General features: G+C 36.5%; 2 protein-coding genes across 2 annotated transcripts in view; both read right to left on the bottom strand.

Moving 5' to 3' along the window:
• On the bottom strand, positions 1-9817 carry LOC141426833 (dynein axonemal heavy chain 7-like; the record flags this gene model as incomplete). Its single annotated transcript, XM_074086036.1, is given in 22 exon segments — positions 1-92; positions 212-340; positions 1126-1270; positions 1798-2024; positions 2205-2358; positions 3213-3335; positions 3416-3700; positions 3765-3886; positions 4110-4287; positions 4499-4623; positions 4859-4940; positions 5426-5647; positions 5861-6108; positions 6184-6312; positions 6400-6591; positions 6686-6835; positions 7178-7331; positions 7730-7893; positions 8142-8277; positions 8562-8766; positions 8855-9073; positions 9701-9817. Coding segments are annotated over 21 exon segments (3476 nt in total), but the record flags the coding sequence as incomplete, so codon positions are not given.
• A 1336-nt stretch (positions 9818-11153) lies between these two features.
• Dhc36C (Dynein heavy chain at 36C) overlaps positions 11154-13136 on the bottom strand; it is a 40644-nt gene continuing 38661 nt past the window's right edge. The window contains 1 exon segment of the mRNA XM_074084978.1: positions 11154-12509. Coding sequence (XP_073941079.1) covers positions 12303-12509 — 207 coding nt within the window. The 3' untranslated portion in view covers positions 11154-12302.

Raw genomic sequence — 13136 nt, 5'->3', positions numbered from 1 at the left:
CACTTGTCCCAGTATCCTCTCATGGCTGGTATGTTGATGTGAATAGCATCTGTCACCTCAGACGTCCAATACGTCATAGCTATGCATTGCACCTGCAAGTTATCAGAAGCTAAGTTACGAAACGTTATTCTTGTTGTTGCTGGCGCAGTTCAAATGCAATATTAAGATACTGTCGTTCTGTTAGGGTTAAAAACAGTTAGTATGTACGTACAGCTTGTCCAGGCCATATCAACACCCAGTCCTGCCTCGGGCGCAGCATGTAATCGTCGTACGAGAGCGCCACCGCGTTGTGCACGGATACCTTCATGGCCTTCTCCAGTTCCAACAGCCATTTCTCCACCTGTGTCCATATCAAATCTCTGTAACCTTACCGACATATACCCACTTAAATATCAAAGTATTGCAACAATAGCGTAAACTAATTCTGAAAACATGTCGGCAACAGACGTCTGGCATTGCAATGAAACTCTTCAAAACAGTATTAAAATCTATTAAAAATACCACTAATAAACCGCCCGCTAATAGCTTGACCCTGGTGTAATAATAATAAAAGTGAGGTTAAGACAGACTTGTACGGACCAGTAGAGCTACTATAAAATTCCAAAATCGAAGTTCGTATCGTATCGTCCATCTCATTCTCTTATAAAATAATATTAGATTCAGCGGGACGGTACGATACGAACTTCGATTTTCGAATTTCGTAGTAGCTCTACAGAGTTAACTATATGAGTATAACTCCGAGTTAAGTGGATGCCCAGAATTAAATAGTGAGTGATACGTTTACAATTTCTTTTTTCAAACCCCAAATTTATCCCACAAGCATCTTTTCTTATTCACTCAGTTTCTGTATTTATGTTTTAAAATCTAATTGTTAAACTCGCGTATAGGTACAATTTTTCTAACTTACTCTTTTATACAAACTGCTTCAGGCAATTACAATCTCAACAAAAAACAGCCTTTACCCGCTGCTCTGTCGTGGAGGAATAAAATTTTGCTAGTTCCCTAAAAGAGCAATTTTTTGCATCTCTTTGTTACTCGATCAATACCTCTAGCTCCAACGTGCCTTGCCTGTCAGTCAGTTACGGTACGGTATTGTTCTAAAGGAGCAGAAAATGTCAATCTAACCTGTCCCCTCGCGGCAACAGTATTGATAGTTATTATCAGCTCCACGTGTTCTCCCTCAGAGGAGCGCATGTGAGTCACAACCATTTCAGATGTGAAAGTCAGTTTCGCAATACCTTCGAAGCACTTCTTAAGATGAGGTTGTACTCTGTAAATAGAAAACAAGGGCTAAAATGTGATATCATGTTACAAGAGAGCAGTAATTAGAAAAAATCTTTACATCGAAGATTTTGGACAAAAATTACTCCGGAAAGTATTTCAAACGTTTTTCTGTTTGCCTATAAGTGTGTTAATATATGTCGGTATGTATATAATCTTTTTTCTATGCATGACAAGGTATTTAAGGTAACAATATATCTGTTCCAGTAACAGTATATATATTTGTTCACGCAAATCTTGGAAACTACTAAACGAATTTTCATGGCTTCCATCACAGGATACGTACCTTTCGATAGAAGCCATGAAAATTCGTCTGAAACGAAACTTAGCCTGGTGCATCGTTATATCAAGGGACTAGATTCTAGCTTTTAAGCAAGACAAATAAAAACGTTTGTTAGTCTAATATCTGGTAGCATGGTGTACGGTTGTGTTGCTCAATTAGAATAGAATACAATAAATTTTCAGTAAGATAGTCTAAGTAGTTAAAATTCGTAAATAATGTCACCACGAAATTACCGCATGGGATCTTTGGTCTCAGACAGAATTTCAAGCAACTCGTCGTTCGACAAAAAGAAGAAACGAGGGAAGTATAAACGTTTCTTTTCTAGATAGGCGTTCAGTCCTTTCTGAACCAACTCTAACAGGATATTCGACTTCTTCAGTCTGTCTGCCATCTTTTCTATAGTAATGACGTCTAGTACACGGGGCTCAACATATGCTGCTTTCATAATTTCACGCCACATCTGAAACGCATTTCTTTATTTAATTATAACTTTCTTTCATAACCATTCATCATTCACCAAGTCATTGTTGGTCCGGCGGAAATTTTCTAATTACTGATTTTTAGTGGAAGCCGGTCATTCTATTCTATAGTTAACGTATAATTTTTATGTTCAACTCAACTAAAATACTGTAAATTTAACCTTGTCAACAGCGCTGAAGCGACGTCCTTCTTCGGGAATCTGTTGCTGAATATCGGGAGATGAGAAAATTGGCTCCAGGTACATCCAAGTGGCTTGAACCTTTAACCACTCATCTAAGATGTCCTGCAGAAGAACTAATTTGCTTTCCCAATCACTAGAAAAAAGATAACACAAATAATATAATAAAATTTAATACGACATTACCAAAACTTACTCTTTCAGGGTGTACATTATTTATAATTGTGTCGTATCTTTCCAAGAAACGTTACATTAACATATTCTCTGTCCCATAAGGCACATGTGCCTCATGCGTGACTACTGGTACGTCCATGAGGCACATGGTGCCTCATGGCCAATGATGTAAATAATGCAGTTGTTAATTTCGATAAATATAATCATTTTTATGACGTACCTATTATATTATTTTTATTCCTGAACCACATTTAGAGAACAAATAAAAATTAATATAGGGATACTACATTATCATTAATTACTATGGGGACGTGTAAAAAGAACGCTGCTGCTTCGGGACAGGCAATCTGTTCAAATACACCGTGGCCTAAAAATACGTTGACAAAATTTAAAAGTAACAATTTTGAAAATCGCACGCTTTATTAGTTCATTTGTTTCTTTGTTGAATTTTACTTATTTTGGTAATGGTTTGGAATTAGTAGCTTGTTAAAATTATTTAGTTATTAGCGGTTTTGGTTAATGTCTTCTTCCGTGGATGTCGTAAGAGGCGACTGAGGATAGAGTTTAAGGTATACCATAGGCGAAAGGCTAGCAACCTGTCACTATTTGTACTGTTACTGTCAAACTTAAAACCTAAAATTGCTAAAAGTGGCTCCGAAGCGGTAACGTTTCCTGTGCTCTGCCTACCCCATTTGGGAATACAGGCATGATGTTTGTTTGTGTGTGTTTGTGTGTGTGTGTCCAAAATATTGAAAAAACTAATAAATATTTACAATCACAATGTCATAATGTGTTTAAAAATGAATTACTACTTACAGAATCACTTCTTCAAATGGTTTGATATAAGGCGAATTCTTCATAGTTTGTGTCTTGACGATGTGGTCGTCCAGTAGCAATTGTATTTCATCGACACCCGATATGATGTAAGTTCCAGAGTCTCTGTAAATTATGCAAACAGTGTAACATTAAAGTAGCAAGGTAAAATCAAAAAAATGTTTCCAAAAAAGAGATACACTGACTTGTGTGGATTTATCTCGAATCTCAAATCGGCCCACTCCTTCATCATCTTGTCCAACATCTTTTCCAAGTTGTTTTCTTTGGTTGCTGCTTCAGAGATGCTCTCGAACTTCTCAATATAGCTATCGAGGTTGAAATCTATGACCTTCTGCAGGGACATTTCTTCGTCAACAATGATGGGAAAACCAACTATCTCGGAGATCTTCTCCCAATGCCGAGCCTTCATGCCAGGGTTGCCCAGCGTTTGGATAATAGGTAAGTGGGTCTTAAATTCGTCCATTTTTTGTCTAAAAATGAAAATAAAATGATATATTTTTAGATATGACACATATTATTTATTTTATTACACACCTTACTGTTATCGCAAGATTATAGGTGTCAGGTACGTCTTGGAAAGATTTCTCGAGTTTATAGACAATTTTATAATAGTATCCAACGTCAGCTTCGATGTCTTCTGGGTCAAAAGTCCCAACCTAAAAATCAGTTATATTAACGTGGCATGACATGAGATGTGAGAAGTCATTACGACAGGTCAAAATATGCCATGAAAATTCCGCTCTCTGGACATAAGCATGACATCAAAACCTATTACCTCATTTCTGACGTAATTTTTTCCTGAGCTACAACGTTCGTGAGATACTTGATTCGTTTTACATTTCAGTGCAAAAACTGGTAAAGAAATAATAAAATACATACTTTAGTGGACATCCAAGTACGATTTTTTTCGACAAACTCAAACCCAGCGTCGTAAAGTTTTTTGTACGGCACAAGTCTTTCATAAATCGTTTTCCTTTTCGGATATTGAGATTGTTCGTAACCGTAAGCAGTTTCTTCGTCATTGAACTGATCAATTTTGACCAAAGCTTGTGAAAGCCTACCCAAAAGAAAACACAGTTACAAGTTAGGTGCAAGTCCTACGCTATAAGTATATACACGCTATATGGTTATACGCTATAAGTATGAGGTTTGTTCTATGGTTATCGGACAGATGGCAGATTGGCAGAATTAAGATGGAGCTTAAGTATTCTTCACGAAAAGTACATTATTATTTTAATGTATTTTGTAAACACATACAACTGTCTTACTTTTCATCGAGTGTGCGAGCCTTTGATGCATATATTGTTAGCTCAGACATCTCGCCCCAATACTGCATTTCATCACATTGTGCTTCGTAAATTTCCAGATCGTCGATAAACTTGGCGATTCGGACCTGAACAAAAACTTAGAAGTGAGCTTTATCAACTTCCTTGCGTTTGATTTCAGTTACAGATTTCTCTCGAAAATAGCATTTTTCGTTTACATCTAATGGGAAAATGTAATAGAACCAGCCTCAAAAGCAGATAGCTGTCTTTTATTTTGAGATTTTTTTTTAGCGTAGTCAATTTATTTCATTTCAAAACTCAGAAGCCTTTTTCATGCTTATAACTTTCAAAATGCAAACTAACCTTCAAGAGTTCCTGGTACTCTATCTTCTTCTGCTCGCATATCACTTTCGATTCTTCAATAATGCCAGGCAAGCGTGAATACCTTTTGAATTATTTTTTGTTATTTCAATCACTAACTTAATTCTATGCTAAACTAAAGCTATGTACTAAATTGATAATTATGGTACAGTAAGTTTACGATGATTCAGGCAATCTGGTGCACGATCCAATGAAATCATCGTTAAACGCTCTACCATGAGTTATCGGTCCAAATTTTTTGGAGAATCATATTTTCTAACACTGATTCTATGTCAAATGTCACTAACTGAAGATAAAATGTTTTTTGAGATAGTATTGGCATTTAAAAACATCGCTGTATTTTTTTTTATTCAATCACCTATCAACACCCGTGTAGTCGACAACTTACCTAACTCATCATAATTTAAGTGAATCTTATTACAATACCAAAAGTGCGAGAATGGTTGGTTCGATTGTTGACGAGTGTCCATTCAATCAAGAAGAACACAAAAGATGATCGAGCCTACCTCTGTCATAACTAGGAATGGTAGATTACTACTAAGTGTATACCAGTGGAATGCTTGACAGTTTGCCTTGAGCTCCTGTGGTGTGAAGATAGTGTAGTCACCGAGGAAGATAATGGAGCGCATGGCTTCTCGCAGCTTGTCCTCCATCTGTGTTATCAGTACGTCTTCAGCTTTCTTGCAGTACTCAATGAGCTCCATCAGTGCGGCCGTGTCCGGAGGCGGCGTCAGCAATGTGTTTCCGATCAAGTTATATTCGTCAAATATCCTGTATCAAATACACTTTATATACTTATTCAGCCTGCAATTTTCTAACGAATCTGTGGTGCTTATTCAACGTATTTACTTTCGACTTCGTACTATCTAACTACATAGGTTTGTCTAATTTTACAAACGATAACTTAACTAATGTGATACTCGCACTAAGACGCATTATATATGTATACATATGTAGATGTGTATGTGTCTGTGTCATGCTTACCCTTTTATGTCTGCTTGATAGTTATCAGTCATCTTTTTTAGCAACAAATTTGCTAGTCTTGTGGCAGCTTGTCGCAATGAATTGATTAAATCGTTTCTTTGCATTTGATACATTCCTATTACGATAGTTCCTTCCAGTTTTAAAGGTATTTCCCTTGCTATTTCAACATATTTAACTGACTCTGCGCAATATTCTTCGAATGTTTTTTCGGGTCTGGAGTTAATGAACCTCCGAATTTTTCCCAAAGACTAGAATATCATATTAAACAAATAGGTTTTATTCACACTAAGTCCAAAAACCTGTTCGCTAAACGAGACACTCACCACTCCATTCAACAAGCATACATAATCGTCAAAATCTTGAACTCGTAGCTCTGGTCCAATTCTCTGTTCATTTATCAAATCAGCCATTTTTTTTTTATAAGATTCAACAATTTCAGCCTCTATGATTGGCTAGAAAAAGAGATCTATATTAGCCATATTAATTATTTCAGTAATCACGGTTATGACGTTATGAATTATATTTAAGTATAACAATACTTTTAGTGTAAGCCTGCTTGTGCAAACAAAGTCCTGGTACAGAATAGTCTCTAAACGAGGAGTCACCCGACATGCATCCAAAAGGTAGTCATACAATATATTAAGACTATCTATAAATTTACTGAATGGCGGTTCAAATTCAATTGCTTCATCTTGAAATGTCAGGTTTATCACAAAGCCCTGATTATCTCCCTGTAAAGATATTTATTCGTGTAAATAACATTACATTTTGTCTTCACGACTTAGTTAAGGTTAACCAACTAGTAGGAATACAAATAGAATATACCCCGACATCCATTATGTAATCAGAAAATTCCTTCATTGACTTCAGACACAGGCTTTGTAAATTATAGGTCATAATGCACGACAAACAATTGTAAAAATGCTTCATTTTTTGCACTTGCTTTGGCTCTGGAATCTGTTTCTTTTTGCTTCCCTGGAAAAAAGATCACATCGAATTGGTGATCATTTTCAGTGATAACATTGCTTCTCTGCCCTTTCTTAAACTAACACATAGCGCTCATTGCATTAACCCTTAATAATGTAGAGGTGATTTAGCGACCACTTGCATTGAGTTGGAAACTGAAACTTATGAATTTCTTAATATGTCACAATTTCCATTGTAATTATTGAAAATACGACTAGCTTTAAAAGTATTCTTTGTCAGGTATGTATTCGATAGCTGCTTTTGGTTCTGTGGTAGTATGCTCCAATAAATGGGGCCTTATTAAGGGTTAAAAAGGTGTAGCAATATTTATGTATGAAATAAGTAATGTACCTGTAAAAAAACAGCCTGCAGCGTGGGAATCCACTGCAGTGTTAGTACATTGCCAGCTGCTTCAATGTGCCGTTTACAAACAAAACAAAAGTCTTGAAGCTCATATGCTTCATGTGACATCATTATGTCCTTCATGCTTATAAATCGAAGATCGCTGAAAAGAATAATTTTAATAGCATGAGCTATAAACAATGGGTAGGTACAGTCTGATTATATATATCCAGATTCTAGTGGTATTCTAGGAAGATGCAACAGATTTTTACTATTTTTGATATTTTTTTGTTTCTACATGAATTTAAATTGCCTTATTTGAGAAAATACTATTAGAAAATATTGTCGAAGACTTCAAATAAACACATCAAACTAGGGCCAGTAGGTACAGAAGGACTGCATTCCAACTTCAACGTAACCGCAACTGCTGACTCCCCATATAATTCAATCGCAGCCAGTGTGCAGTTGTACCGACTGCAATTGAACTGCAATGACAATTGGCAAATACGTTGCAGTTAGAATGCAGTCCATCTGTACGAGCCCGAAAAGTAAAGTAGTTACTTAAATTGCTTCCACCAAATTTGCAGAACCTGTGCAATGCACGGATTCACGCTGTAAAGATCCTTCGCAAGCGCTTTCTTGGCGAGTGCGTATCGGTTCCTCCAATCGTCGCTTTTCTGGGCCATTTCTTGTTTGAATGGTGTGTCTTCTTCCGACGCTTCTTCCTGAGATAAATAATTATCTAAAGAATAATTTTGTCGTAATTTTTTTTTTTTTGTAATTTGTGATGAATTTTAATGTAATATGTGTTTTAAGACTGTCTGAAATAAATTCTTGTAATAAAAAAAGTAGTTTCTTACAAAGCAAATCATAATACCCGATGTGTATATTTGGAAGAGGTACGCAGCAGCAGGACCACAGAAGCAGCAAAAGTACAACAACCAAAAAATAAAGTGAAGTGGCAGTATCTTACCGCGTTAGGATCTTTCAAAACAAAGTCCACGATCGCTTTCTTCATGGCCATCATAAAGTCTTCACGCATTTCATCAGTACATTGAAAGAGGGTCTCTTTCCATTTTCTCAGTTTCATTGTAAGTAAGTTGTGAACTCTACAAAATATTACATGTTGTAGCCTTTAAACAAACTAATTTAAGGAGTTATGGGAACAAATATAATACAGTCTGATAGAGTAGATTTGTAATACATTGTTGAGGAACGGATTTTCACATTAAAAATTTTTTCAAGGAAAACAAACTACCAATATTTATGTGCCGCTTTTCTACCTAGGAGTAGATAACATATGTACGTCTGCTTAATGATTGTTTAGCGACTGTTATTAAAATATGGTTGACCTACTCTATTTGATTATTCTAAACTTAAAATTTAGTCTTACTTTAGTATTACTTTATTATCCAAAGGTGCAACGTGGATAGTGTCGAGGCCGTAATGTATGTAGTAGTAGTATCGCAACTTATTATCCTCCTCACTGGGATGATTACCGTCCCCAGCCTCCCCCGGGGGAGATTGGCAAATTAGATTCATTAGCTTAGTCCTGAACTCCTCTCGCGATCTCCGCAAAGCTGAAAAACTTTGCATCACTAAAAAAACACAAATATTAGTTACGCTGTATACCTATTACAAAAACCTTACTGCGATTAGTAATGATTCTGTAGCAACAAAAATTACCATTAGGCCTTTTCTTTGTTACCGGCTTGGCTTCACTCTTCCCTTTTTTTCGTTCAGGAAATTTAAGGAGTTCATCCGGCAACTTAAATAATGGATTTGTTCGTATCTTGAAGTCGTCTGGTAATTTTATCTTTGGAATTTTTGGTAAACTTGCATCGGAAGGTGATGGTTCTGATTGACTTTTCTTCCGAGTTGGTTTTTTGCCTCTCTGCATGATTCCTGTAAAATATTTAACGAAATAAAATATAACTTGTTTCAATAAAATATTTAATGTTTTATGACTATTGCTTGAGAATACACGTTTCATAAAAATTTTCACAGCGATCGGCTTAGTACTCGCAGCCAATGGCTTTGCGCGATATTTACCGAAGTGCATCATTTGAACTTCGTATCTTGCCGTTCCGCTGACGCTTATATTATGTAATATGAGAGTGAGAGGGACGGTACGATACGAACTCGATTTTATAATTTTGTAGTAACCCCTCAGATCGTCCGTCCACCTTGGGGAAACGTAGTGGTTATATTATCTTTGCCTTGGGGAAGGCCAACCAACATTTCCAATTCCGGAACGCGGTTGCTACTTCAGAATCGTAGGTACTGTACTGGCCCTACGGCCAATTTCTACAAGCATCATCAAGTAGTACTTCGCCCACTGCCAGTTGAGGTGTGCAATAAGTTTTGTTAGAAACTTTCCTCCAACTGCATAAAATAAAGTAATAACCAAAGTACAAGTACCTACTGTATCATTTTTCGTGCTTTATTCCTGTGCCCATTGAAAACTTCTTGCAATGAATAATTCTCCTAAATTCACTTATATTTCACACTAATTAAATTAAATACCCTTACCTGATTCAAGAGTTGTCGAACTCTTAAATCCGTTCAAATTGAGTTACAATATGATAATATAGAATTTGCGTATTTATCAATGCGCTTTTTTTAGCTTGTTCTCTTATTCAACCTAGCTTCTATATTTTATTTAAGTAATAATAAAATAAAATAATACTAGACATACTGAAAGTAATAAATATTAATGATTGCAACTGTAACTATGACAGAACAACAAATCAATTAATTTGCCATGGTAACCGTAACTTTCATTTGTTTTGTTTCTATGACTCAAGAAGTTCCAGTTTAACCTCTTTCCTATGACAGCGTTTGCATTTCAGCAGCCAGTTTCAATTATCTTTTTACCCGACTGCAGGGAGAGGTATTGTTTTTTCGGGAATCATCATGGTATCATCCATATCATTATCTTACTATAACCTGTCCCACTCTTTTAGTATTAGTTAATACTAATAGTTATTTGGTATAACTGTTGTACAGTCAGCCTGCGAAAATGCTCAGTACTTCAGGGTGAAGAAAAACGAACGTCTCATGGACGGCAACTACCTTAAAATTTGGATCTAGCATAGGAAAAGACGACCTTCTTTTATTATTGATAATAATAATATATGACAAAAAAGCAGTAGGGTGACATATTTTTCATTCTGTAGTAATTTATGACAAAATATATAATAGAGTTACAATCACTTCCGGTGCTCGGGTTGACTTGAAATTTGGATCTAGTGACAATACCTGGTATACCTGGATGTTACTGCAAGATTATTGTATTGTCTGTTCTGTTCTGAACTCTATACTATATTTTATAGTCTGTCCAGGATCGTCTCTGCATGAACAGAACTCCTCATTGACTTGAAATTTGGTACGAAAATGTACTTTAGATTACACAATACAAAGGCCTCTAGGTGGCAACGCATCAGCAATACCCCTGGTGTTGCAGATGTTTATAGGCGGTGGTGATCTCTTACCACCAGGAGACCCACTTGCTCGTTTGCCATCCAGTCGAATAAAAAAAGTACAGTTATCATTATTAAAAAGTATAGTCAGCAAAAAAGCTTATATTAAAAATAATTTTTGAACAAAAACTTAATTTACTTATTTTGTAGCTATCAGCTATAAGATCGGCTCTAAAAATCGCTTTGCGCGACCGGGGTTGGGAAGATTCTGAAACTGAATTAAATTTTCTTAATTCCTTTTTTTCTTATTGTATCTTTATCGATTATCGCATATAATTTTGTCTGCATATCTATCTATTTAATCTATCTAATACCTTTAAACGAGCAATTCTTGTATACATATAAATATTTATATAATCAGAATCTCGGAAACGGCTCCAACGATTTCGATGAAATTTGGTATGTGGGGGTTTTGGGGGATGGTAAATCGATCTAGCTTGGTAGCAGAGATAAAAAAGACACATTGCTTTAAGTTGTTTAATTGAAGAGATAACTGAAAACTACATAATGACAAGGTCGTACTTATTAAAAAAATCTAAATTTAATTACAAATATAAATGAAATTACATGATTTTATTAAATAACAAGCCACGTTAATAAAATCAAAAAGAAGTATTCACACTCACAACTCTCAGTAAATAAAGTAACGCTCCACTCACTTCACTATTCGCGTTCGTGTTAGTATGAGGGTAGGGGTGGAATAAGTTTGCCAGGTTGTCTGTCAGTCACTTTTTGTCTAGTCGCGTCAAGAGTGTTTATTTTTTTAAAGTAAGAAGGTATTTATTTTAATTATTGTCCAGCTTTGAGAATACATGACCAACTTTAAAACATGCGTGAAAAGCTTAGCTATTAAAAAAAAGATATGTACGGCCAAATAAAGAGCAAAGTTCGGCTTTTGTGTTTTTGGACCTGTCAACCCTACACGAAAAAATACACTGTACCTACCTAAGTATAGTTTCCCACAAGATCTATGGGATGCAATGACCGAAGCTCGATCGGCAAACGCAAAGAGGGAAGTGTAGTGCCAGAATTAAGAAAATGAACATGAATAAAAAATCGTAACAAGGACTATCCAGCACCGGCCTGGAGTAGAACAAGAGAAATGGTCGCTCTAGGCGCCAGATAGCAAGGGGCGCCAGTTTTCAGGGAAAAATAAAATTTTGATGGCAACTTTTGAAAGGTGCGGAAGTGGTGTAGACATAACAATCTCGCTCTACCTTGATCTAAAGGCTAAAGCCAGCACTGACTATATAATGTATAAAGATGCCGATTACAAACACAAAAATAAACGCAAATACTAGTTCTGGTCTCCTTGTGACATAAAAAACGTGGTATCTGAAAGATACCTATTTTCCACTTATTCTCTTATTAGCAGTCCAATTAATCTCACTAAGACGTGACATTTTCAGTGGCTGATAGCAGGTAAGTAAGACATTAAGTTTAACGTTACGTCATGAACAGTCGAGAATTTACAGTACTTATTTACAAAAACATATTTTAATTGAATTGACACTCGGCAGGTAACTAATATGGTAAATTTTCAAGATACCAGTTATTTTTACATTACAAGAGAACTTGTTCTATTTTTACATTTAGTTTTACTCGGATTCATATTTACGTAACCCTTGAAATAAAGGAAAGTAAACAAATATCTAGAAGGGCAATTGCGTGAGCAGTGCAACGCCGCGCATGATCCAGTGGTCTTGTGGCATCTTGGTGGGCAGACGCATGAACAGGATGTAGTTAGTAGAGTGACCAGTTGTCGACAGAACGCCGCGCCGTTCACCGGTCTTATACAGCGGGCAGTTGTAGAAACTGCCATCGGGAATGTCATCGCGTCTTAAGGGAATCAGCCATACCTAAAACGCCAGGATACATTTTAAGTTATACAGGATCTATGTATACGGAAACGAATTTAAAAGACTTAGGGGCTGTTTCACCATCCATTGATTATTGTTAACCGACGGTTAAATGTGATGCCGTCTCTATTTATTTTGTTCGAATAGACGGAGACTGCATCACATTTAACCGTCGGTTAACAATAATCAATGGATGGTGAAACAGCCCCTTATCATTCATCATCATGATATCAGCCGTAGGACGACCGTTGTTGGGCATAGGATTCTGCCATGAATGTCAAGTTGCTTCGATTGGAAGTGACCTGCATCCACCGTGAACCTGCGGCTTTAACCAGGTCATTTATCCCTCTCGTTGGTGGACGTCCTACACTGCACTTGCCGATCCGTGGTCTCCTTTCGACAACTTTTCCCATTTGCTCATTACCACTTCAACGATAATTCGTGGATACATCGATGACCCTCGTTTTTCTACGTATCTCCTCATTTCTCATATGATCCCGTAGAGAAACTCCGAGCATAGCCCTCTGCGTAGCTCACTGAGCAACTCCGAGCCTATTCATAAGGCCTATGGTAAAGCATCATGTCTCGGATCCATATGTCATCACTGGGAACGCACTGGTTGAAAAG

Source organism: Choristoneura fumiferana, chromosome 3 (assembly GCF_025370935.1).
Source record: "Choristoneura fumiferana chromosome 3, NRCan_CFum_1, whole genome shotgun sequence".
Lineage (NCBI taxonomy): Eukaryota > Metazoa > Arthropoda > Insecta > Lepidoptera > Tortricidae > Choristoneura > Choristoneura fumiferana.
This window is presented reverse-complemented; position numbering and strand designations above follow the sequence as displayed.